A 27377-nucleotide genomic window follows, 5' to 3' on the forward strand; every position below is an offset into this window, starting at 1 on the left:
AGAGAGAGGGAGACACAGAATCGGAAACAGGCTCCAGGCTCCGAGCCATCAGCCCAGAGCCCGACGCGGGGCTCGAACTCACGGGCCGCGAGATCGTGACCTGGCTGAAGTCGGACGCTTAACCAACTGCGCCACCCAGGCGCCCCTCTTCCTAGTTTCTTAAGGTGGGAGCCGAGGTCATTGGTTGGAGAACTTTCTTTTCTTCTAATGTGGGTGTTTAATGATATAAATGTTCCTCCAAGTCTTTTTTTTTTAACTGTATTTATTTTGAGAGGGGGAGGGGTAGAGAGAGAAAGAGGAATTGAGAGAGAGAGAGGGGGGGGAAGAGAGAGAGATCCCCAGCAGGCTCTGCACTGTCAGCTCAGAGCCTGACATGGGACTTGAACTCACAAACCATGAGATCGTGACCTGAGCCAAAGTGGACCCTTAACTGAATGAGCCTCCCTGGTGTCTCTCCAACTCCAAGTTTTGCTTCAGTGACAGCCCACAAGTTTTGACACTTTGTGCTTTATTTTCATACAATTAAAAATATTAAATCTCTCCTTTGATTTCTTATTTGAAACATGCATTATTTAAGGGTATGTTATTTAGCATACAGATATTCAGAGATTTTCCAGAGATCTTACTCATTCTTTCTATGGATGGAGCTCTACTTTGGACAGAGAACAGACCAGGTATGACTTGAATCCTTTTACATTTATGGGAACTTGTCTTACAGCCGAAATACATTCTACCAGTTTGAAATTTTCCACGTACACTTGAAAAGAGGGAATTCTGACGTCGTCTGGTGTAGTGCTCCGTAAACGTCAATCAGATCAAGTTGGTTGATGGTATTGTTCACATCTTCAATGTCCTTGCAGATACTGTCTTCTTGTTTTATCAATTCCGAGAGAAACGATTTAAAATTTCTGACCCTTAGGGGCGCCCGGGTGGCTCAGTCGGTTAAGGGTCTGACTTCAGCTCAGGTCATGATCTCCCTGGGTTTGTGAGTTCGAGCCCCCTGTCGGGCTCTGTGCTGACAGCTGGGAGCCTGGAGCCTACTTCGGATCTGTGTCTCCCTCTCTCTCTGCCCCTCCCCCGCTCACACTCTGTCTCTCTCTGTCTCTCAAAAATAAATAAACATTAACTTTTTTTTTTAATTTCTGACTCTTATTGCGGATTTATCTATTTCTCCTTTCATTTCTATCAGTTTATGCTTTATGATTTTTGAAGCCGTGTTAGTAGACACATAAACATTTAGGGTTGTGTCCTCTTTGATGACTTGACATCTTTATCATTATGAAGTGATTGTCTCATCCCTTATTATCTTTGTTCTGAAATCTACTTTGTCTGATATTCATAGATATTCTCCAACTTTCTTCTGATGAGTGTCAATATGGTCTATCTTTAGTCATCCTTTCCCGTCTTAGCCTGTTTGCATTTTTAAATGTAGAGCAGATTTCTTGTAGGCAGCACAAACTTGTATCTTGCTTTTTATTCTATGCCATCTCTGCCTTTTTAATTGAGGTGTTCAGATCACTTGCGTTCGATGAGTTTATGGTGTTGTTGGGATTTAACTTACAACTTTGCTGTTTGTTTTCTATTTGTATTATTTGTTGATTCCTTTTTTTCTGTTTTACTACCTTCTTTTGGATTAATTGATTATTTTGTGTGACTCCATGTATCTCTTTTGTGGGCTTCTTACCTTTAATTCACTGTTGTGTTATTTTAGTAGTTACTTTAGTATGATCTTTGTCTTGTCACGGTCTACTCTCAACAAGTCCCCTCGAGTAAAAGAACCTCACAGCATTATACTTGTATCTTGCTCCTTCCAGATTTTGCACCTTGTTGTCCTATATTTTACTTCTCCAAATGTTATAAAACTCATAACATAGTGTTGCTATTTTTGCTTCAAATAGTCAACTTCTTAAAAAAGAGATTTAAACAATGAGAAAAGCATGACTTTAATAGTTTCTCATGTGATTTCCATTTCTGGCATTTTTTTTTTTATTCCTTTGTGTAGATACAGATTTCCATGTGTGTCACTTTCCACGTGTCTGAAGGACTTCCTTTAACATTTCTTATAGCATGGATTTCAGTTTTTCACGTGTAAGTTTTTGGGAAAGTATTTAAACTTGTTAAAAATAGACAGGTTTTTTCTTTCATTCAATACTTTAAAGATATTGCTTAACTGTCTACCGACTTGCATTGTTTCTGAGTTAAAGTCAACAGCCAGCCTTATCTTTGCCCTGGCTATGCACTGTGTCTCTTTAATCTGGCTACCGTGCTTTAAACTTTTATTTTGAAATAATTATAGATTCCCAAGGAGTTGTAAAAATACTTCAGAGAGGTCTCAGATACACAGAATCCCCCAGTGGGTACATCCTACATAATTATGGTACAATCTCAAAACCAGGAAACTGGGATCAGTAAAACGTGTATAGTTTCCCGTCACTTTATCATCTGTTTGCATTATTGAGCCGCCAAGAAACAGAACTGTTTCATAACCACGCTTGATTGTCACACACTCCCTCTTTCTCACGTGATCCCTAATCCCTCTGACAGTCACTAGTCTGCATTTTGTCATGTACATTTTTTGCCACTTCTAGAATGTCATGTAAGTGGGATCATCTAGTAATGTTACCTTTAGAGACCAGATTTTCTCATGCATCACAACGCCCTGGAGATTGGCATTCGCAGAAGATTTGCATGTTTCAGAGTTTGTTTGTTTGTTTGCTTGTTTGTTTTTAATTATTGAGTAGTGCTCCCTGGTATTCCTACGCTTACTCACCATCTGTGTGTCCCCCTCGATGAAACGTCTCTTCATGTCTTTGCCCAGTTTCCAACTGAAAATTTTAATTCTGTATTTTGAAAGTTCTTTATAAATTCTGGATACCAGTCTTTTGTCAGTTACGTGGTTTGCAAATATTTCCCTCCAATCTGTAGTTTGTATTTTCGCTCTCTTCACACGGCCTTTTGCAGACAGAAGTTTTTAATTTGGATGAAAAACCAGTTTAGCATTGTTTTCCTTTTGGAGCCATGTGTTTGGCATCATTTCTGAGAAGCCTTTACCATGCCCTAGATCTCAAATATTTTCTTCTGTATAATATTTTTAAAGTCTTATGGTTCTGCATTTTACATTTCAATCTATGATCCATTTTGGTTGATTTCTCTGTAAGCTGTGAGGTTTAGGCTGAGGTGGCTTTTCCTTTTCCCCTTTTCTTTGCACGTTGCCCAGCGCTCTGACACCAGCTCACTTCTGTCACGTATCCGTTGGTTATACTTGGATGGAGTTATTTCTACCTCCTCCCTTCTGTTTCTTTAATCTGTATATCTGTCATTCTGCCAATGCTGTGTAGTACCGATTACTATAGATAACAAATCTTGAAACCACATGCAGTGATTTGCCCACTTTATTTTCCTTTCCCAAAATTGTTTTATTGTCTAATTCCTTTGTCTTTCCAGATACATTTTTGAATGAACCTGTGTATATCTACAAAAATAGTTTTCTGGGATTTTGACAGGAATTCGATTAGACTAATGCATCAAATTAGGGGAGAACTGACGTCTTTACAATGTTAAATCTTCAATCCGTGCCCGTGGTATGTCTCTCTATTTAAATTTAGATCTTCATTTCTATAGATATCAACATACGTGTCCTATGCATGTTTTGTTAGATTTGCACCTAAATACCTCATTTGTGAACAATTATAAATGGCATTGTATTTGGTATTTTCTGTTCTCGCATGTGCATCGTTAGTATACAGAAATGCAGTTGCGTTTTTGTCTTCCAAGATTTTATTCAAATTCAAGTTAGTTAACATATAGTGTAATAATGATTTCAGGAGTAGAATTTAGTGATCCCTCACTTACATATACCACCCAGTGCTCATCCCAACAAGTGCCCTCTTTAACTCCCATCCCCCATTTAGCCCATCCCCCCACCTACCTCCCCTCCGGCAACCCTCAGTTTGTTCTCCATAGTTAAGAGTCTCTTATGGTTTGTCTCCCTCTCTGTTTCCTCCCCTTCCCCTATGTTCATCTGTTTTGTTTCTTAAATTCTGCATTTGAGTGAAATCATGTGGTTTTTGTCTTTCTCTGATTGACTTTTTTGCTTAGCATAATACACTCTAGTCCCATCCAGGTTGTTCCAAATGGCAAGATTTCCTTCTTTTTTACGACTGAGTAACACTCTAATATATATAATAATATATATTATTATATATGTGATATATATCACATATATATAATGTATCACATATATATCACATATATAATATGTCACATATATATATCATATATATAATACATATATATGTGTGTGCATATATATATATATATATATCACATCTTCTTTACAAATTCAAAAGATACAAAAGTACTAATTTGAAGTGGCACAAACATCCCAATGTTTATAGCAACACTATCAACAAAAGCCAAAATATGTAAGGAGCCCAGATGTCCATCAACTGATGAGTGGATAAAGAAATGCAATTGATGGGGCGCCTGGGTGGCTCAGTTGGTTGAACGTCTGACTTCAGCTCAGGTCATGATCTCCCCACTCATGAGTTCGAGCCCCCATGTCAGGCTCTGTGCTGATAGCTCAGAGCCTGAAGCCTGCTTCAGCTTCTGTGTCTCCTTCTCTCTCTGCCCCTCCGACTCCCCTGCTCATGCTCTGTCTGTCTCTCTCAAAAATAAACATTAAAAAATTTACAAAAAGAAATACAATTGATTTTTATATGTCGACCTGTATTCTGTGACATTGATAGACTCTGTCATTAGAAGTGGACTGTGAGTGTGTGTGTGTGTGTGTGTGTGCGCGTGTGTGTGTTCCTATGGAGTTTCTAGATAGACATCACGTTTCTGTAAATAGCAGTCATTATGTTTATTTCTTTCCAACTTGTATAGTCTTTATTTTCTTTTATTGCCATATTTTGCACTGGCTAGCACTTCCAGCCCTATGTTGAGTGGGAGAGACCAGGGAAAATGTCTTGGGCTTACTTCCAATCTTAGGAGAAAAGCATTCAGTCTTTCACCATTAAGCATGACCTTACCTGGAGGACATTCTGTAGATGTTCTTTATTGGGTTGAGGAAGTTCTCCTCTGCTCCTGATTTCCTGAGATTTAAAAAAAATGTTTTTTAAAGTTTATTTATTTTTGAGAGAGAGAGGCAGAGTGCGAGCAGGGGAGGGACAGAGAGAGAGAGAGGGAGACACAGAATCCGAAGCAGGCTTCAGGCTCCGAGCTGTCAGCATAGAGCCCGACATGGGCCTCGAACTCACGAAATGGGAGATCATGACCTGAGCTGAAGTCTGATGCTCAACCGACTGAGCCACCCAGGTGCCCCTGAGATTTTTTTTTTTATCTTAAATGGATGTTGAACTTTGGCAAATGCATCAATGGATAAAATGGTGACTTTTTGTTTAGCCTATTAATGTGGCATATCGTATTTGTTGATGTTCAAATATTTTTGTTCGAATGTTTTTGCTCAAATGTGGTGTTCAAATAGTTTTGATCCCTGGCATAAACCTCGGATGACCATAGTACATAATACTTCTGTAATCATTGCATTTTGTTAAGAATTATTGGGGCGCCTGGGTGGCGCAGTCGGTTAAGCGTCCAACTTCAGCCAGGTCACGATCTCGCGGTCCGTGAGTTCGAGCCCCGCGTCGGGCTCTGGGCTGACGGCTCAGAGCCTGGAGCCTGTTTCCGATTCTGTGTCTCCCTCTCTCTCTGCCCCTCCCCCGTTCATGCTCTGTCTCTCTCTGTCCCAAAAATAAATAAACGTTGAAAAAAAATTTTTTAAAAAGAATTATTGACAGTGTTTTGTTAACAATTTTTGTATGTATATCCATATCAGAATATTAGTCTGTGATTTTTATTTTTTTATTAAAAAATTTTTTTAACTGTATCTGCCTTTGGCATCCATAATACTGGCCTCAGAAAATGAGCTGGGATGTGTTCCATCCACTTCAATTTTCTGGAAGGGATTGTCTACAACTGGTATGAATTCTTTAAATGGTTGGTAGAATTCTCCAATGAAAATGTCTTGTCCTGGAAGATATCATTTTTGGTCTATCTTACTGTGATTTGTTCAGCTTATGGATGCTGAAAATTTATGTGTTTTGACAAATCTGGGAAATGTCCAGCCCTTTCAAATTTGAATACTTCTAAGCATCATTATTTTTCTTCCCTCCTCCCAGGATTCTTGTGGCACAAATGCTAAATGCTTTGTTATGATCCTCGTGCCCATGAAATTCTGTGGACTTTTTCATTTCATTTTTTTAGTTTCTTTTGTGTGTTTTATTTGTCTGTTTGTTTGTTTTTTGTTGTTTTCTCTGTCATTGAAATTGTGCAATTTCCACTGTTCTGTGTTCAGCTCGTTGGGCGTTCCTTCTGTTTTCTCCATCCCACTGTTGGGCTTATGCTTATCTTTATTTTTCTTAATGTTTATTTATTTTTGAGACAGAGAAAGACAGAGCATGAACGGGGGAGGGTCAGAGAAAGGGAGACACAGAATCTGAAGCAGGCTCCAGGCTCCAGGCTCCGAGCTGTCAGCACAGAGCCCGATGTGGGGCTCGAACTCATGGACTGTGAGATCATGACCTGAGCCGAAGTCAGATGCCTAACCGACTGAGCCCCTCAGGCACCCCTCCACTGTTGAGCTCATGGAGAATTTTTTATTTTACTTTCTTTTCAGTGCTAGAATTTCCGATTTTTTGTTTTAGAACTTTCAGCTCTGAACTTTTCTATTTCTTTGCTGAGAGTTGATTTTTTTTTTCATTTGTCTTAAATGATTGAAATTGCTCATTGAAGCATTTCTGATGATGGCTTTTTAAATATCCTTTTTTTTTAGACAATTGTAACATCTGTGTCCTCTTAAGGTTGGCAGCTGTCGATTGTCTTTTCTCATTCAAGTTGAAATCTTAATGGTTCTTGGTATGATGAGTGATTTTCGATTGAAAACTGGACATTCTGGATATGATTGTATGAGATCTTCAGTCTTACTGAATCTGTATTTGGTAGGCCTTCTCTGAAGCCTCCCTGGCGGGGGAAGGTGGGCCCCACCTCTCTACTGGGTGGAAATCCAGATCTCCAACTGGCCTCCACTGACTCTTGGGGGACAGGAGCCCCTCGTCCTGAACGGATGGGGGTTCAGGCTCTCCCTTAGGCCTTTGTGGACACCACCTTGGCTGCAAAGGGGATATGGTGCTTTCTTACTGCCCCCACCTGGCCGGCTTTGACATGTGGGGCGGGGAGGGGGCTTCCTGTCCACTGTGTGGTGGTAAAAGTCCTGACCCCCCCCCCCAGGCCTTTTCTGATGCCACCCCACTGGGGAGGGGGAGAGGTTTCTCATTACTCTGTTGGGGGTGGGGATCCCCACTGACACTGGGGGTGGGGAGGCAGGGTTTTCCTACTCAGCTCTTGGACAAGACCCCAGTGGGCTGGAGGAGCTGGAGGGTCTCACTACCACCTGCTGACAGAAGGAGTCTGGGGTCTCCCTGCATCTTCCATGGCACCGGTGGGTCTGGGTCACTGGGTTTCCTCTGGTGTTTAGCTGGAGTAGAGCCCTTCTTGCCTAAAGCTTTCTGTCTTGCTAGGCCACTCCTTCCTGGCTCTTTGGTTCAAGGGAGTGGGAATTTGTTGGGGCTTTTTATCTGTGCTTGTTGGCACTTCTGGGTCATGGCTTCTCCGGTAGCCAGTCTGGGCTAACGACGCAAAATGAATGAATAAATAAATACCAGCGACTCGTTACTGTTCCCTTGTGTCAGTCCCAATGTTCCTAGCCAGTCTGTCCTATCAGCATTCAGAATTGTATTATGATGGTTTTATGTATAGCAGGCAAGGATTGTAGGTGTTCTTAGTGGAAGGAATAGGGAAGATTATGTCTCCTCTGTGTTTCTGGAAGGAAAGTCCCCACTTGTCTAGCTACTGTTACAAAGTAGCTTAGTCCTTGCCTGGAAGCAACTGACTCTGATAGTCTTTGACGTGATTGCCTCCGTGTTTATTGTACTCGGGGTTCTTTGAGCTTCATGGATCTGTAGGTTTATTGTTCTCATCGAACTTGAATTTCTTTCCTGGTGCTATTTCTTTAAATATTGCCTCTATCCTTCCTCTGTCCTCCGCCGGCGCGCTCAGGGACTCGGACACACATAAATTAGGTCTCCTGAATCCGCTCACGGCCTGCTGATACACTGCTCGGTGTCAGACCATTTCTGGAGCTGTTTCCTCAGGTTTGCTAAGCAGCTTTTCTGCTCCGCCTGATCTGCCGCTAATCCTTCATGGAATACGTTTCACATCAGACGCTGGAGTTTCCAATCTCATGTGGGATCGGTTTGGTGTTCCATGTCTCTGTTGAACACGAGCCATCTTCCCTCCAGGCCCTCGGATGCACAGACTGGAATTCCGTTACTATCCTCATTCACTTGGTCACTAATGTTCTTGTCGTGGCCGGTGTTAGGTCTGTTTCTTCTCATTACCCAGTCAAGACTGTTCTCAGTGCCGTGCTGAATGCCCCGTAAGTGATGGGGTTTTCTGTTCTGGTGGGCAGAGCGGGAGCCCCATCCCCGCGTGCATGTCTGGGGCTCTTGGTGACGCCACTTCCACTTTCGCCCCTGCTGTTGGGCAGTTTCCTGGCAGGCAGGTGCGGATCAGGACTCGGTACTGGGTCTGGGGGAGGACATTCTAGCCCCCCGGGTGTCTCTCTGACACTGTGCCTGGCAGATTCTGGCTGCCTTGGCCTTCCTGGGAGGTCGGCCCCATCTGCCAGACCCCGGAGCCAGTGGGATTTGCTGCAATCTGGAAACCCCTCTGGGTGGGCAGCCGCCGGTCCTCCGCGCTTGTTTTCCACCTCTCCAGAATCAGTGTCCATGCTGCCGGATGCCCGGTGTCCTGAAAACCGTGGTTTCGTGTTCCGACCAGCTGCCAGTTGCCTCACATGGGAAGGTTAATCGGGTCTCCATCACATGCACGTCAGAAATTTCTCATCCCCGTTGTGTTTACACTGACACTCCGAGTCCTTCCCTGAGTGTGCCCGAACCCGAGTGATCCAGGGGTCTGGAGAAGCAGCACTCCTTCACTCACAGGCCCAGAGAAACGCACCTGGGAGACTCCGTTTGAAAAGGATACACCATGTGGTGGTGGCACAGGGTCTCATCAAGCTCATCAAGGGACAGAGCGCTGGCTTGGCGCTTGCCTATGCAGCTTTCAACTTTCTGCCTAATAACGGAGACAGGATCCTGTTGGGGTCACACAGAGAGTTTCAGGACAGAAGATTCTGGGGGGAGGATTTTGTCACCCTAGGGACAAGAACACTGGCATCTAAACAAATCTCTCTCTTTTTGGGGGGGTGGTGGAGGAGATTGCTGACTGACTGGTTTTGCGAACTGTAATTAACATCCAGCATTATACTGGTGTCAGGTGTAAACCTAGTGACTCAGCTGTTCTGTCCGTCACTCCGTCCATCACTCAGGGCTCACCACCGTAAGTGCGCTCCCAATCCCCAAACAATCGTCCCCTGCTGGCTGACTGAGGCCTGGTGTCCCCTGTCCTCTGCAGCTCTGGCCCCTCCGAGCCACTTTCTACGCTGCTGGGAAAGCAGGCGCCCTCTGATGCTCCCTGCTCTGAAAAATATGGTGGCACCCGTTGTCCCCAGGCATGATTCTGGTCTTATTTTTGGCCTTTAACTCATTTGTCCATCTTCCTTCCCAATTTAATCTCCCAATCTTTCCCCAAGCCCCGTGGGAGTTCTTTTTCTTGGCCTCGGGCACACACGGGCACCTTGTCCCCAACCCTCCTTACCAGTAGGACGGTCTCCCTGTCCTCTGACGCCACTGTGTGCCCTGCAGGTACCACGGCATGGATTCCAATGCCCTGCCAGCCCGCTTACACCTGGGAACCACCGGCCACACCACCACAGGGAGGTAAGCACGGACCTGTGTCCACCTCTAGGTGATGGGCACACTGGTGGGTGAGCCAGGGTGCAGTGGCCAGTGGGGGGGGGGCTCCAGGTGAGTTGGGAGGTCACCCCCCTGACCTGTCCCCAGCATGCCTCACCTGCTGCTGATGGATGGCCAGCAGCCTTATAGGTGGGTCAACCTTTCCTCTGGCAGGGGGAGCCTTGAGCCTCAGACCACAACCAGGGGTCCACTGGTCAACCCAGAGCCATTTTAGAGTGGGCTTTTGGGGAGAAGAAGGTAGTAGACTGTGCACTGTGTGAGCAAATTAATGGGGAGGGCCCCCCCCCCAGAACAGAGGTGGCCAAATGAGCGCCTGGGCACATCCAGATAGAAGAGGGAAGTGTTCTGTGGTTAATGTTTGCCCAGAGTTGACCAGAGGCTAGCGGCCTCATCATGCCTGACCACAATCTTCAGCATTACTGAAGCGGTTTTGACAACAGTAATAATTTCATCCGGAAGTTCACTCCACCGCTTATGAACCACTTTCTTAGACATCATTTCCTTCTTTTTCATCCTCTGGGAGATACCCAGCCCTCATTTCCTTTTAATTGTAAATTTGATTTATTATATACATGCTGTGCGTACTTCACAAAAGGTGCGTAAGAGCGCACTATGTTTCCAAACACGCCCTTTCTAAAATTTCTTTCCTTGATTGGCATCCCCCGGTTCTCCCCTCCCCTCCCCCCTGCAACTCCGGCAAATCCATACTGCCCACTTCACACACACACACACACACACACACACACACACACACACCTGTGCACGCACACCCGTCGTGTCTGCCGCACGTCCGAGCGCACAGCGCACGTGCACATAAGTGCGTCTATGCACACACACACCCATAACTAAATGTGCAGGCTTTCTATTGTGTCATTGCTTTGCAACAATAAATTGTATCACCCACACCTTTGAGCGTCTTGCTTTGGGAGCTCAGTAATGCCTCGTCAGCATCACCCGGCGGAGCTCAAATTTACTCTCCTGAATGACTGTCGCCCCATGTGAATTTCCACACAGCTACTTAGTTTCAAGTTTATGTTTCAATCCATCAGCGGTTGTCCAATATGAACTTGTAGAAGCTGCACAGTCTTTTTTATTAAAAAAAAAAAAGTCCCACTTAGGTTTTGTGGGGTTGGTTTTTCGTTTTTTGTTTTTTTCTTTTTTGTGCTTTCTAAGGATAAAACTTCAAAGAGCCCTGGTGTAAAAAATACAGAATTCATAAAGTTCATGATGAGCCCAGGAATCAAGCAGAGTTTGCAAAGTAACCGCTCGATGAATGGGGAAGAGGTTCCAGATCTCTTTGAAATGCAAGTTTTAAAAATCCAGACCACAGGGCGTCTGGTAAAATTAGTGCGGTGGCTACTGTTTCTATTTTTTCTTCCCCTTCTCTCTCCCTTTCTGGACTCCAAACGCTTTAAGAGGCTGTAAATTACACTTGCCCTTAATGATATCTATGTAGCTTCTGCTACGTCCGTAACCCCTGCTGTAGGCTCGGGTGCAGGAGACGTGCTCGAGCCTGCTCCCAGATGCATCGTCTTTGTGCTTCTGAGCCAAGTGGGGACTCGGGACACATTCTCCAGCTGAGCTCGGAAGGATTTCGACTGCGAATCGGGAGCCAGGAGGCTCAGGGGGTTAATCAGTGAACGGGGCCCCTGGGGAGTCGGCCTTAAAGGAACCGATGCAAAGACCTGCCCTCAAGAGGCACGCTCTCTCCTGAGACCCTGCACACTCCCCAGCACACGCGTGGGCTGCTGTTGTCTGGCAGGAATCTTCACTGGGCTGGGGACGGCATTCATGGCGCTGCCAGGGCAGACACACGCTGTGCTTAGGAAGATGGGGAAAGAGTCCACTGCTGCCGTTGAAAGAGGATGGGGTCTTGTGCTGGGCCGATGGCCCTGGAGCATTTCCCGGCGTGCTGAGGATAAGGCCCCGGCTAACCTTGAACTGGCGCAGAAGGCTCAGAACGTGACTCGCACATGCATGTGATTCCTGTTCTCTCTCCTCAGTCGCTTGGGCTTCTCTCTGTTGCTGGAAACCGCCAGCACCCTCCTGTCCCTGCTCCTTGCAGCGCACGTCTGAGAGTCCACCTTTCGTGGCCACACGATAGAAGCCCTGGGGACCAGGAGCCACCAGACATCAGCACAGTGTCTGATGGACACCAGGCCTGCTTTTCAAGGGCGACTGTGTAGGAGCGGTGTGGCTGTGGCAGGGCTGTGGGGGTGGGGGGCCGTGCACCCAATGCCGTCAACACCAGTGCCCCCCTCCCAGCCCCGGCCAGTTAACCGGTCGGTAATCGCCTGACCTTGCCCCTCTGTGCCCGGCTACCACCCCCAACTCTCCACCCCCTCCCCTACACCCACCTCCCATGTGGCCTCCTGGCTCTGGACCAGCACAACAGGCCTCCAAGTGCTGCCTGCCTCCGACGCAGGCCTCCCTGCCGCCTGCCATGTCCGGTTAACAGGAGAGACTTTTATTCCCACCCCAGCCCACCAGCAAGCTCTACTAAAACACTGACATCCTATTCTACGGTATCATAGACTAGGAGCTGTGTCTCTGAACACGCAGGGTCCCCTCCGGGCCCGGCTGCTGGGAGACTGGGCTGGGAGATTCCCCGCCAAGCTCCAAAGACCTGCGTGGGGCACACACAGTGCTCAGGCAGTGACGGTCTCTATGCTCAGCATCTCTAACTCCCTGACCTCAAGGAGCTCAGGTTCCAGGAGGGGGTGAGTCTAGGGTACGAAGGGCTCTGATAGGAGGCAGAAGGCCATTGCCACGCACAGGGACAGCTGAGGTGCCGGGGAGTATGCAAATGCAGAGAGCTGAGGTCGGCTATTAAGCCTGGCATTTCAGAGTCCTCGGGGTCCAAGAGCCTGTGCGCGCGGAGATCAGGTTCCCGAGTGGAACGAGTTGGGGCAGGTCGGCTTGTCCTGGGGTCCAGACTCTCCGAGACGTTGCCCAGGGCATTCTTGCACATGCAGTGTGGCCACTGAGTTCCTCAGGTGGCCGTTCGGCACGGCCCTGGGAACCCATATTTCTCAGAGCACTCTGTTCACACCAGTGGCCCGTGAGGCTGACGTTTATAGATCCGCCGAGGGGTCCAGACTTGCCTGTGGGAGAGGGCCTGGGGGTGGAAGACGACGCCCCGTTACACTCCCAGCTCTGAACTCACCTGCCACGCAGCTTTCCACGGCTCAGTGCCTGTGTCCTGGGTACGGGTGGGTCACCGGTACCCAGGGACACCCCTGCTCTAGGGCCATCTCAGGGTCCCGGCGAGAGCCCCATGAGCAGAGGACTTGCAAGGTGCCTAGAGGGGCGACCACCCATGAGAAGCGTCCATTCCCCTGCCCGTCCATTGTGACCTCCTGCACGGGCACTCCACCTGCTGCGGGCTGGGCCCAGGACGCCCCAGGTCAGATATCAGGATGTTCCCCGCCAGGAGCCAGGATGTCCCACGTGAGATGCCAGGATGCGTCTGGAAAGACTCCCTGCTGTAGAGACTGGCTATACCGCCCTGGTCCCCGCACGGACAGGACCCACTGTTCTCTGACCTTGACATTGCCTCCACCAAGGAGGGGAGAGCATCCGCGGGGGCCCACGGCCTGCGGTCTGACTCCTGGGGCGCCGTGGGGGTGGCTTCTTCACGCCTCAGTGTCCCCGCACCTGAGCAGCACACGATAGGACACTGGACGGTGGGTGACGATCCCTACCTGAATTAGTGTTTCTAGATCTCAGCGTCTGCCTGTCGATTTTACTCTCTCTGATGTGTGGGCATTTTGCTGTATTTGCGCAGTGATCGCTTTCTTTTGTAGGTGGCTGATGTGGTTTCACCAGCAGATTTGAATTCTGGTGGACCTTTAGAGAGCTGTGCGGGAGATATTGTCACGTGAAACCGCCCATGTCCCGGCCCGGTGTGGTCGCCCCAACCTTCCCTCCCCAGGGAAAGCCTCCGGCAGGGACGCTGGGCCTGTCCAGGCTCCCTGTGCTGTGGGCAGCAGGGGCCTCAGCTCCGAGACCCCAGCAGAGGCAGGGAAGGCAGGGGTGAGTAAGGGCAGGCCTGGAAGGAGGAAGGAGACCCTGAGTCCCCGGGGAAGAGGCAAGAGTGATGGTGATAATCATAGTCCTGGGACAGCAGTCCCAGTCATGCTGGGTGTTGTGGGAAGCATACAGTGACCCTCAGTGCCTGGTCACTGGGAGTGAGCCACATGCTGGCTGTGTATCTCGCCCTCCACGTGTCCATGTGTAACCCTCTTACCAGCCCCACGGAGCAGGAAGCATCGCTATCCCTGTTTCATAGACACGGACACTGAGGCTCACGGCATTGCCCAAGCTCACGCCCTCACCCCTGCTGTCCTGCCTCCAGCTGGGGAGGGGAGCGTCTGAGTGGGGGTACAGTGGAGTGGGGGCGGGGGGCACACAGACCCTGAGGGAAGACAGGCCCAAACCAGGCGGGGGCAATTCAGAGAAGGCTTTGCAGGGCAGGCTAGGGATTCAGGGATTACTTCAAGCCGGTGATGGGACACCAGTGAACAGTTCTTAGCCTAATGGAACAGAATCCCGGCCTCTGATGGGTGATTGCTAGAGGGTTTGGAGCCCTTTAGGCATGTGCTCGGGGAGGAGAGTCCCTGCTCGGGGAGGAGAGCCCGCTGCTCGGGAAGGAGAAAACCAGGCAGATTTCCAACCTCAGTGAGCTTCCCCCTGGAGGGGTGTCTTGTGCCCCGGCTGGAACAGCATGGTTAGAACACAGCTCCTGAGTCAGGTGGGTGGCGCCCATCTGGCTGCCCCACTCTGAACGCCATTGCCCTGTTCCTGGGGGTCATGCAGCATCCGCTTGGGGGAACAGGTGCACGGGGGCGCCTTGCACTCGGGATGGAGTGACGAGCTCCAGGCCATCGGTGAGGACAGTCTGCAGCCCGACACCATCACCGCCTCCGTACGGGAGTGGGTGGACCCTGGGCCTCACATCCGTTTCCAACGTTTCCAGCAAAATCTGGGGCACAAACTCTGTGCCGGCAGGAGCAGGCAGGCAGCACCCCGGGGCGGCGTGGGCTGCATTTCCTGTGCCCGTGGCCGGCTCTGTGCTCACCATCTGCACAGCTCTATGCTGCTCTGGGCTCCTGCTGCTGGCTCGGATCCCCCGTCACCCCGCACACACCATGCTCGCTCACAGCACTCCTCCACGACCCATCCTGCTCCCGCCCACGGCCGTGAAACCGGGGCTGGGGACCTGAGGAGGGTCAGCCAGCCGTGAGCGGGGCTCCACCCCCGCAGCCTCCAGCCCAGGCCCCACCGAGAGAGCCTCACGGAGGAAGGTCAAGGGCAATGCGCACGCGGGCCTGTGACCTCCTGGAGCACACACCAGGGGCGCCTTTCTGGACCAGCCCTACGTGCAGGACCCGACAGCCAGGCTCGGGGGGCCATGCCGGGAGCCTAATCTGGAGTCCCCAGGCGGCCGGGGCCCAGACGGGGCTTTGTGCTGGGCTACTCGAGCGGAAATCGCGCCCAGCCCGGTGCGATCCCGTGAGGGAGCGAGAAGTTGATGAAGAGCGGTTCTTTCCTGCTCTCCCTGCCCGCCTTTGGGGCGCAGCGTTTACGCGTAGAAATCCGGGCCTTCTTAGCAGGGCAGCGCAGAGAAACCGGGTCGTGTCTCCCTGAGAAGCCGTGCACAAATCATCGCGTCCAGGCACGGGCCCTGATTGGGCTCCTTGAGACTGAACCCCACGTCCTTAACCCTTCCTCAGCCCGGTCCCTGTGGTTTCAGAGGCTCTTTGAGGATCAGAGAAACAAAGAGCTGCTGAAAGAACAAAGAAACTCCCGGGAAGGAATTGCACTCAATGTCGTTGTCAGCTGCGGGAGGCGAGGGGTCGGGGAACAGCTGTGGAGGCGCCACAGCGGAGGGCGTGCGAGGTCGCCGACACCCGTGGCCGAGCTAGGTGGCCGCGTCCTTCAAAGGCACAGAGCTGCCTCCTGCCCCGTCATCACCGTGCGTATCTTGGCCTCGGCCTCTGGGCTCGGGCCCCGGTCAGAGCGAGGGTCTGGGTGTCAGCCGGCCATCCACTCCCCACCCGGCGGCGTCTTCTGTGGGTGGGGGCTGAGCCCAGAGGGGTGCACCCTCGCATCGCCTAGGACGCCCGTCAGAACGTGGGATGCAGCAGTGGCTTCCTTTTGAGCCTTGATCGTGTCCCAGCTGCTGTGTCTGTGGTCGCCCCGTGCTGGGGATCAAAACGCCCCAAACCTTAGCGCCTTAGGCACACCATTTCTTGCGCTCACAGGCTATGTGAGTTCTGGACGGTGCCCGCCCGGGGCCTTCCGGGTGGCTGCGGTCGGATGTTGGCCGGGCTGTGGCCCTCTGAAGGGCTGACGGAGACAGAGGGACCCACGTGGGGACAACTTTGTCCCAGCTGCTGTCTGGAGCCTCAGTTCCTCTCTGCGGGGAACTTTCCACGGAGTAGCCTGAGGGTCTCCGTGTAGATGGGCTAGACCCCTCCGGGCTGGCAATTTGAGGGATACAGGTAGGAGCTGAAATGACCTTCGTGACCTGGTCATTTTCTGTGACTTCTGTAGGTCCAACACCCTGATTCAGTAGGATTCTGACTGCAGTCCAGGTTGGGGGGTTTTACCTGACCCCACCAAGCCACCGGGGGTGTCCTTCGATTGCACTCAGTGTGACGCCATCCACCAGAAGACAGAGTCCGGCCCCACGGGCTAAGGACCCCGTCCTACAAGACCGGCCGCACCCCCCCAGCCCAGACCCCAGGCACAAGTCCGGGCCATCACCTGTGCTTTTGAGCCACGGTTACAAGTCAGGGGTTCCCACGACCCCTCCTCGGGTTCCAGCGCGGCTCACAGAGCTCAGAGGAACGTTCCTCTGGCCACATCAGGGCTGGCAGGCAAGGCTGCACTCAGCAGTGGCCACAGGAGGAGCCACAGGAAGAGAAGCCACAGGAGGTGCCACAGGAGGTGTGACGGCTTCCTGCCTTGGGCCCAGTGGCATCGCTGGCCCTTGGGGACTGACCTTCCCCTCCAGCCCCTCTCCTCTCGGGTCCAGGGAAGGGGGCGGGAGGGCAGAGAGGGAAAATCCCAGCCCTCTGACCCCCAGGTGGGTTCTTCTGGTGACCAGCCCCCTCCTCAGGTGTGGGCTCCCCCCCCCAAGCCACCTGATTCACATGACAAAAGACACCTTTGCCGTTCTCAGCTCTCAGGAAATTCCCGGGGAGCTCCCGGTGCCAGACTGCTCTGCAGACCAGCACACGTTTCTTGTCACAGGTCACAGTATGACGACCACATGGCCACCGGAGGCATGATCTTCGGGGGTCCCCTTGGGGGTATTGCTCTCACAGGCAGCCCTGGAACTCTCCAGCACCCCCTAACAGGTGCCTGGCTTGCAGCCACATGTCTGTCTCCTCCCCTTCCGGCCCTGGCCAGGGAGTGGGGGGGGGCTTGTAGGAATGACAATATGGGGCATTCTGGGAAAGCATACCATACATGTCACTATTGTAACTCAGTCTGGGGACACCGTTGAGGAAATGACCTTGTCACACAAGTTCCCTTAATAATGGCCTCAATTGGGGCGCCTGGGTGGCGCAGTCGGTTAAGCGTCCGACTTCAGCCAGGTCACGATCTCGCGGTCCGTGAGTTTGAGCCCCGCGTCGGGCTCTGGGCTGACGGCTCGGAGCCTGGAGCCTGTTTCCGATTCTGTGTCTCCCTCTCTCTCTGCCCCTCCCCCGTTCATGCTCTGTCTCTCGCTGTCCCAAAAATAAATAAACGTTTGAAAAAAAAAAAATTAAAAAAAAAAAAAAATGGCCTCAAAGAGGGATTTCTCCCATGCCGTGGCACAGACACGCTCTTACCGGCTTGTTCCTTCAGACACTCAATCACACGATGATTTTGCTCCGGTCTGGCTGCACGGTGGCTCCCAGCCAAGCCTACATCCAGGTTAGCAGCTGTGGGAGAGTGCGGACGTGGCCGCGTGGGAGCTGAGCTCGGACCCGGCTTCGTCCTCCCTCTGTCCTTCTGTGCTCCATTCCCAGCAGCACCAGGCTGTGCAGCGTCCTCTGGAGCCGTGGGGAGGGCGGCCGAGGTCAGAGCGGGCACCGCGGCCACGGCAGCCAACCATCCCCGGTGACCTCAGGGCCCTTGTTTACCTGCCGGGCAGGGTCCGCTGTCCCAGGCTGGAGCTGGGGTGCTGGGAGATGAAGTGAGGTTGCATGTAAAGCACGTGGCACGGGGCCTGCCACACGTTCGGCCTCAGTAAACGTGAGCTGCTGGTGTCAGCTGGGGGACAGACCCTTCCTCAAAGCCCCAGCCCCCGTGCATCCAGTCCGTGCCCCTCTGCACACAGATGAGCCCTCGACCCTGTGTGTGTTGTCACCCCCTCTGACACCACGTTCACACCCGCGATGGCGGCTTGGCGGCCTTGCCCTGCGTGAGCTCAGCATGCGGCCCTGCGCCTTTGCTGGGGGGGAATCCTTTGAGCCCATGGGATGCAACCCCTTGCCGGCCGCTGAAGCCCCACCTCCTGCAGGGAGCCCGTCCCTCTCCACCCTGCCCTCTCCCCATCAAGGGGCAGAAGACAGGAGTCAGAGAAAGCCCCGCAGAGACAGATGCCCTTAAGGGAGCCCCCGGGCAGCAGTCGATGCTGTGCAGGAACCCAGCCGGGGCCGTGCGCCGGGGACGCTGTGTGGCACCTTCAGCCTCATGTTCGGAGACGCCTCCTGACTCGGGCACTCTGGGCCGAGATGTGCATGAAGGGAAAACCCATGTGGGGAGCGTCTGGGGGAGGAGGGCCCGGAGGGCAGACAGCTGCATCGGGTCCCACACCTGACACGGACAGGAGGACAGAGACGGACACGGGTTCAGGCGGACCACCACTCGGAAACTGAGCCATCCGCCCCCAGGAGACAGCCTGGGCTCTGGACGCTTCTCCACCGCCTCCTCCGTGGGGCGCCGCACCCCAGTCTGCTCCTGGGGCCTGGGGGCCTGCACAGGGGAGTCGGGTTCCCTCTGCGATGCCGTCCACGTGAAGCGTGAGGGCTCACATCCCCCCGCGACCCGACCGTGCGAGCTCCGTGCGCCCCTACACAGCACCAGCCGGTCATTTTCTCCGTGAGCGTTTCCTTGCATGAAGGTTCTAGAATCTATTTATCCACTCTCCTCTCGAGGGATCTGCTGGGCTACCCAGTTCCTCTTGTATCAGACTGATGGGAACCGGGGTGACCGGTCTAGTATGGAGGTCCCCGGTCCCGCGTCCAAAGGTTGTGGGATTACAGCATCTCCAATTTGCCAGCTCTTGACAAGTTTACTCCCACACAGTGGTGCAGTCACACAGCTGCCAGGAGTCGGTGCGTCCCATTGCTTCAAATCTTCCCCGACCCGCGGGGGCGTGTAAACTTTTAGTTTTCCGGATGGGTTCTGCCTTAGGCCCCCGGAGCAGCACGGCCCGAGCAGCTTGTAGATAACAGAGATTTCTTTCTCGTGGTCCTGGAGGCCGGGAGTCCAGGAGCAGGGTGGCAGGCTGGTCGGGTTCATGGTGAGACCCCCTTCCATTTGCAGGTTGCCACCTCCAGGCTGTCCTCGCGTGGCGGGAGGGGCCGGGGGGCCTGTCAGGACAAGAACCCCACCGTGAGGGCAGCGCTCTCATGACCTCAGGACCTCCCAGGGGCCCCAGGTCCGGACACCGTCACGCTGAGCACTGGGGTTCCAGCAGGAGAGTCTGGGGGGCACCCAGGTAACTCACAGGTGATGCTCAGCCTTTCCCTGATTGCTAGAGACTTGGATCCTTTTTTCGTGCGTTTATGCAAAATCCTGGGCTCCTTTACCATGAAATGCTTTTCCATATCTTTTGCCCGATTTTCTACTGCCATTCTTTGTTCTCGATCGGCGGGGGTTCTCTGTGCAGCCGAGATTCTGATCTTTCGTCAGTCACCCACGCGGCCAATACTTGCTTCCAGACTGTGGCCCGTGGTGGCTTAACTTTGTTTTTATGGCGTCTTTTTAAAGAGAAGGTTTTGATGCTTACTTCCATGGAATTCATTCGTATTTTCCTTCACGAACTGTGCGGTTCAAGACACATGTAAAAATGCGTTATTCGGGGCACTTGGGTGGCTCAGGAGGCTGAGCGTCTGACTTCAGCTCAGGTCGTGATCTCACGGTTCATGAGTACGAGCCCACGTCGGGCTCTGCGCTGACAGCTAGGAGCGTGGAACCTGCTTCGGATTCTCTGTCCCTCCCCCGATCACTCTCTCTCTTTCTCTCTCTCTCTCTCTCTCTCTCTCAAAAAAAAAAAAAATTAATTAAATAAACATTTAAAACATGTGTTATTCACCATAAAAATCATAATGACGTTTTCCCACACTTGTTTCTGGTATCTAGACTTCCTCTGTGGTTTGCCAAAAGCATGTGGTCTGTGGTCGTACTCAGGCGGCCTTTGTAGCCAATTGTTCTATGAGATGCGGCAAAACATCTCGGACGACGTGAGCGCTTTGCTCCCCCACGGAAGGTGGGAATCAGCTGGAAACAGCTGGCGGGGGACCCTGGAAGGGCTTTCGAGGGGCTCCCTGCCTCTTCGTGGGTGGTCTGGGGAAGGGACGTGGGCTCCACGTGGAGCCCGCCTCTGCGCACACACGCACCTGGCTGCACCTGTGTCTCACCTGGGTGCCGCCACCAGGATTTAGGTTTTTTTCCCATTTAGGTTTCCCATTTAGGTTTTTTGTGTGTGTGTCTTTGGCTTAAATGTATTCCTGTGTCTTGTCGGTTTTGTTGGTTTTGTAGTTGCAGTTTCTGTTGTTGTGTTCAGCCCACAAAAACCGCGTTGATTTTCTTCATGGCTCTCATGCCTTGTAACCGCGAGTTCATTTTCATAACTTGTCTGTGAATAATGAGAATTTGGTTCCTTCCTCTTTCCATTCCTGTAACATTGGCTTCCCCTTGTGTTACCACCTCCTTTCCAGCACTTCCTCCTTGACCGTCAGCTGGAGCCCCGCCTGCAGACTGATATCAGCCAGCGTCTCAGGGGTCGTCCATGCAGATTTCTGGATTTTCCTCAGGCTGTGACCCCCTCCTCACCCTGGCCTGCCCTCCGTGTTCCAGGCACCTTGGCCCCAGTGGGGCCATCTCCTCATTGCTTCTGGCTTCGGGGTGGGATCCCCTGCCCGGCACCAGGGTCTAGAAATTTCCTCCAGGCAGAAATCCTGGGTGAGCACGGAGTTCTCCTGATCTGCTTCCCTTTTTCAATTGCCCAGCAGTCCCGCGCCCCCCTGTTGTCTGAAAACGGTTGATGGATAATTTTTTCAGTTTTCTTGTTGTAAATGGTGGGACCCCAAGTTCTACAGCAATCGGTCCTTTGGAAGAGCTCTAGACCATTTATAGTTGGTGTGATCAGAAGCGTGGCCGGACGGCAGTCCCGAATGCGGCTCCTGACTCGTACTGACCCCGCGGGCTCTCTGTGCCTGCTTCCCTCTCCACGGATCATGCAAGTTTGCAGCCTGTCCGTCCTCCTCTATTGGCTGTTGGCTAAATGCCTGCATTTTTCGTGTTTCTCTAGGGATTACAACAGGAATCCTTAATCTCTCAGAGGCTGCCTTGTATTACAGTGTGAACTCCAGTGTAAAAACTTTAGTACACACGCTGGAAATGGAAAGAACCGTAAACGCGCCTGTTCCCCCCCCCCCCCAGTCTTGTCTCACGGCCGTACGTTCTCCTGCACGCGATACCACACTCCTGTCACCTCACTTCAGACGGTCAACATCCCATCGTTTACATTTGCCCGTCGATTTCCTGGATTCTTCTCTCCTTCTTGTTGACTTGGGCTCCCGTCTGGCAAAGCTTCCCTTCAGGTTGGTATTTCTGTGTTTTTTCTGGCACCGTGGACCGCGGTGTCTCCGTCCTCGTCTCGGGTTTCCGCCTTGCGCCCTCACGGGACACAGGGTTTCCTTCTAAAGACGGAGTGTGTGCCTCCTGTTGGGTCGCGCTGCCCCTGGTGACCAGTCAGTGACTGTCCCCAGATGTGCTTGCCCTGTGGGACTCGGCAGCCTCCCCTCCCCACCCCCCACCCCCGGTCTCGGCCACGGTTCCTGTTTGTCTCTGGCTCTGAAGTTTGCAGTGACTGGACTCTGATTGTATCAATACCTTGCACTTCCTTGAACTCCGAGTATCTGTGGAGTGGTTTTCCTTTTTATCAAATTGGGGAAAAACAGTCCAGCAAGACTTTACTCCAATATTTTACGGTCTCCTCCTTTCCTACTCAGGCATCACATAGATTGGGGAGGGGTTCCTATGCCACACGTCACTGACGCTTTGCTCCATTTTTTCTTCAGTATTTTTCCTCTCTGCTTCGTGTGGGATAATTTATATTGGCCTATCTTCAACTTCACTGGTAGTTTCTTCCTCAGTCTCCATCTGAGTTAAGCCTCTGTAATTAAAAAAAAAAAAAAAAATGTTCAGGGGTCCCTGGGTGGCTCAGTCGGTTAAGCGTCCGACTTCAGCTCAGATTGTGATCTCACGGTCTGTGAGTTCGAGCCCCACGTTGGGCTCTGTGCTGACAGCTCGGAGCCTGATGCACTCAATCCCTTTATGCACTGCATCTTTCTATCTCTTATCTATCTATCATCTATCTATCTATCATCTATCTATATTTCCCTTGCCAGGCCACATTGACATCCCAGACTGAACTGCCATGTCCTCATCCCTTGAAAGTCTTTGATTTATGGGACCCTCTCCACACTCAGAGCAGGCATACAGGTATGAAACCTGCTGGGCTCCCTGTGGACCCGTGGAGGACTCACCTCTCTCTGGAAATCACTCACGAAGATTTTACCCACTGCTCTTCACTCTTCTCATCAGGAAATGTAGTAATTTTCTGTGTAGGCTTTTCCTGCTATTACCTGGGAGGTAAGGTCTTTTAGGAGCTCGTAGATGCTGACCAAATGCAGAAATTCCTGTCATGCCTGTTTGACTCCTGATTTAGTCCCTGTCACGGCCGTGACATAGACAAGCCTCCTTTTTCTTTTTGAGTCTGTATGATACATTACACATTGGGGGAGATATTCATTTTTGTCTACATTTAAAAATGTATCAAAATAAAGTTGTTGGTTTTTATTTTATTTTATTTTTTTTTTTTAATTTTTTTTTTCAACGTTTATTTTATTTTTGGGACAGAGAGAGACAGGGCATGAACGGGGGAGGGGCAGAGAAAGAGGGAGACACAGAATCAGAAACAGGCTCCAGGCTCCGAGCCATCAGCCCAGAGCCTGACTCGGGACTCGAACTCACGGACCGCAAGATCGTGACCTGGCTGAAGTCGGACGCTTAACCAACTGCGCCACCCAGGCGCCCCAGTTGTTGGTTTTTAAAACTGTTCTGTTACTATTGGTGTTTCTTCTACTGGATCTTTACTTTTCTTTTAAGTGTCTGCTTCTTAAAATTGACCTTTCTTCATTTCTAGAATATGTGTTCAGGGCTTAACTCTCCCTCTGGGCATGACCTCAGGTCCGTCCTGCAAGATTTGGCAGGTTGTATCTTAATAGCCAAAATATTCTCTAATTCCTACTTCGAGGTTTTTTTTTTTGACCTGAGATTATTTAGATGCACATTATTCAAATTCTCATAATGTAGGGCTTTTCTAGTTTTTGCAGGTTTTTTTTTAATTTAATAGACGAATTCCTTTGTGTTCAGATAACTTGTTTGGATTTTAATCTTTGGACATTTGAGAAGGGGGCAACCACGTCCCAGCATGTGAAAAAGAGGCAGACTATATTGTTGAACGCAGTGTTACTGTTTGGTTTCTATTCGGTCTGGAATGCTATCATGGTATTTTTTTTTTTTCTTACTTTTTGGCATATGCATGGGTTTAAATGTGTCCCTCATAAATATTATTCCCCTAGGCATTTGTAATAGGATTTCAACCTGTTTTAAACCTGTGAGTTTAGCCCGTTTGCATTTATTCTATTGAAAATGTTGGATTCATTTCCCCCGTATTTTGTGCTTTTTTTTTTGATCCTGACACTCTCAGTTGCTACTTTGACAATTTCGTCCAATACGAGTTTTTTGAAATCCATTACATCCTCCACTGTGTTTGAAATTAAAGGCTTTCACTGATGTACACCTGTGACCAAGTCTAAAATTTTTTAATTCCGCTACCCTCATGTTAAATAACACAGAAACTTTACAGCGGCTTAATTCCAGCTAACTCCCTTCCCAAGTGTTGTGTTAATTTTCTTGTGCTTTAATCCTACCACATGTTTTTTGTTTTTTGTTTTTTAATATAATTTATTGTCAAGTTGGCTAACAAACAGTGTATACAGTGTGATTTTGGCTTCAGGAGTAGATTCCCATGATTCATTGCTTACATACAACACCCAGTGCTCATCCCAACAGGTGCCCTCCTCAATGCCCATCACCCATTTCCCTCTGCCCCCCCCCGTTCCCCTCCAATCAGCCCTCAATTTGTTCTCTGTATTTAAGAGTCTCTTATGGTCTGACTCCCTGTCAGTTTGTAACTATGTTTTTCCCTTCCCCTCTCCCATGGACTTCTGTTAAGTTTCTCAATGAGTGACATATGAGTGACAACATATGACATCTGTCTTTCTCTGACGGACTTAATAATTAGTCATTGAAATTTTTGTTTACGTGACCAGTATTTGTTTGGCAGTCATCCACATATACATCAATTTATGTCCCAATCGCTTCTCTCTGCATCAATTCCTCATATTTTTGTGTTAAAAACTATCTGCCACCCGCCCTATTTTCTATTTTTGGAAATCCAGTGACACTACATTTAATCTTGCCATTTCAACTTCTGTTATTTGATTTACTCTTTTGTATATTCCAGAACTTTCTCTTTAGGTGCTCCATATGAAATTTCTGTGAGTATCTTTCCATAATTCTCTCTTATCTGTGTCAAATCGGATGTTTAATATATCTTAATGAGTTTTAATTCTGTAACTATATTTACTGTTTCTAAAATTTCTCTCTTTTTTTGTTTGTTTTTCTAAATCTCTCCAGTGTTTTGTTTTGTTCTGTTTTGTTTTGTTTTGGTTTTGGTTTTGCTTTTGTTTTAATACTATCCTGTCCCTTGGGATGCCTGGGTGGCTCAGTCAGTTGAACACCAGGCTATTGATTTTGGCTCAGGTCATGATCTCACGGTTTGTGGGTTTGAGCCTGCTTGGGGTTCTCTCCCTGCCCCTCCCTGGCTCTCTCTCTATGTCTCAAAATAAACAAGCAAACTTAAAAAAAAATCTTCCAAAAAATAATATTATCCTATTCCTTTCTGGTGTTTTAAATTACATCCTTTAAATTTTAGCATATCTTACACGTGCACATTTATAATTTGTTTCTGACAATTTTATTATTTTATAGTTTCAGTGGCTGAACCCCTACTTGTGTGGGCTCTTCTCCATGGTCGTGGCCGGCACTTTCCAAAGTGCTCTGGGATTGCAGATTGTGACCTCATGTTTGATAAAGCTTATCTGGTGTAGATCACATGGACAAATTGAGAGAAAGAGGGTTTTCATGGAGAAAATTTAGGTTGTTTCTATAAGTTCTCATAGGTACTTCCAACAAAGATCTACCTTTTATTGTTTCACTTAGAGTTTCCTAAACCAGCTAATAAATGTGACTACAGGTTACTACTAGATGTATAATATCTATATTATTATATAGATATTATAAATGATCGTTTGATTTTTTTTTTTTCCCAAGTCCTGCTTAGATTGGTCACATCTCCCTCTTTGCTGGCAGGTGGATTTAAACAAATTTTTTTTAATGTTTATTTATTTTTGAAGGAGAGAGAGAGCGAGAGAGAGAGAGAGCACTCAAGGAGGAAGGGCAGAGAGAGAGAGAGAGACACAGAATCTGAAGCAGGTTCCAGGCTCTAAGCTGTCAGCACAAAGCCTGACGCAGGACTTGAACTCACAAACTGTGAGATCGTGACCTGAACAGAAGTCAGACGCTTAACCAACGGAGCCACCCAGGCACCCAGTTATTTCTAGTAGGTTTCTACTAAGTGTGCAATTCTTTAGGTTTCTAGGATTTATTCAGGAGTCACTTTTATATCCCCCCACCCCCTTGAATGGACCCCAAGGCTGTCTTTTGGCTTAAAACAAAGTATTTTAGTCTGTAAGTTAGAAAATGTCCACAGAGAAACACTGGCGTAAGCTTACGTGTTAGCAAACCTTGCTGTTCCCCAGGGAGCTCCCTTTATTTCACGCAAACTCGGCTATGCGTCTAAAGGATTTCAGTTGTGTTTTATCCCGTGTACTATGATTGTTACATAAGGAGATAAATATTCGTATCGTCTGGTCTATTCATCTGAGAATCACTGAAAACTGTAAGTGGATGAACTAAAGTACTTAGCCCTTTTTTTCTAAGCGACAAAGCTGACACGGTTAAGAGGCTAGCCCTAATTCTCTCTGTAAGTAACTTAGGGAAGCCGGATTTACCTTGATGGTGAGTTTCCACCTCCTTCACGTCATTGCGGTTTTTAAAACAGATCTCAGGGACCCTCGTCACTTATCGCTGTGCCCCTCGTGCCAATAACAGCTCTTTGAGGACTTTGTTTCTTCGTGTGTGCACATTTGATTTTCTTCCTTGCGCATTGTGAAAACGTGAAAACATGGTAGCCCAGCTCCGGGCACATTATAGTTGCTTGATAACTGCTGACAGAGTTGGCATAATTCCAAGGACCTTCAAACTCTGAACTGCAGCTGAAAGAATCTAGATAATTTTCCCAAAGAGAAAAAGAACCATCAGAGAGCAGAAGATCAGCCAGGCCAGTTCAATCCCAGAGGCATCAGTAAAGGGAGGTTTTGAATGGTTGGGGTCAGTGGGGTGGCACCAAGGGGGCATAAAGGCTCCCCATATCTCCTTGGGAAACACAGAGGAGAAATATCCCCAATGCTAACAGGTTGGCCGGTCTTTGTCAAAGCAGACACCCTGCTTTGTTCTGGGGCAGCCTCTGGGGGGCAAGGGTCAGTGGGGCTTGAGCTGAGGGAGGTTCCTTTGATGGACCCAGCTCTAAGCCCCCTCTTCCTTGCCCTCAATAGCAAGCGACAGGAATGGACAGACATGGGGGTACCCAGTAGTTGACAGGATCCCTAGGGTGGGGAAGGGGTGAGGAGGGAGAGGCTTGTTGTGGGAAATGCCACGGCCGACAGGGATTTTTCTTCTAAGAGGAAAAGGGAAGAAGGAAGGAGCAGGTGATGTGCTTAATTCCCTTGACTTGTGTCATTTACCTATTACTATTTACATTTATTATTAACACGCTGATGCATTTCCATTTGAAAAGGATTCTAGAAACGCACCGTGAAAAATTAAAATGTCTCCTTCAACTCGTGCCTTACCTCCTATTTGCACTCAAGTATCCGACCAGATACCATCAAAGTGCTCCATTTGGTGTGGGGGAGCACCTCACATCCCTCCCCTGTCCCTGTGTGTGTGTGTGTGTGTGTG

General features: G+C 49.7%; 1 protein-coding gene across 1 annotated transcript in view; it reads left to right on the forward strand.

Moving 5' to 3' along the window:
- The first annotated feature begins 15154 nt into the window (after positions 1–15154).
- The window catches only part of LOC121040989 (uncharacterized), a 43456-nt gene continuing 31233 nt past the window's right edge, over positions 15155–27377 (forward strand). The window contains exons 1-2 of the mRNA XM_040491812.1: positions 15155–15915; positions 20882–20980. Of these exons, the coding sequence (XP_040347746.1) occupies positions 15472–15915; positions 20882–20980 (543 nt within the window). The 5' untranslated portion in view covers positions 15155–15471. The remainder of the gene's footprint in view (positions 15916–20881; positions 20981–27377) is intronic.

The sequence above is a fragment of the Herpailurus yagouaroundi genome, unplaced genomic scaffold (genome assembly GCF_014898765.1).
Source record: "Herpailurus yagouaroundi ecotype Mexico unplaced genomic scaffold, PumYag 182, whole genome shotgun sequence".
In the NCBI taxonomy this organism is placed as follows: Eukaryota; Metazoa; Chordata; class Mammalia; order Carnivora; family Felidae; genus Herpailurus; species Herpailurus yagouaroundi.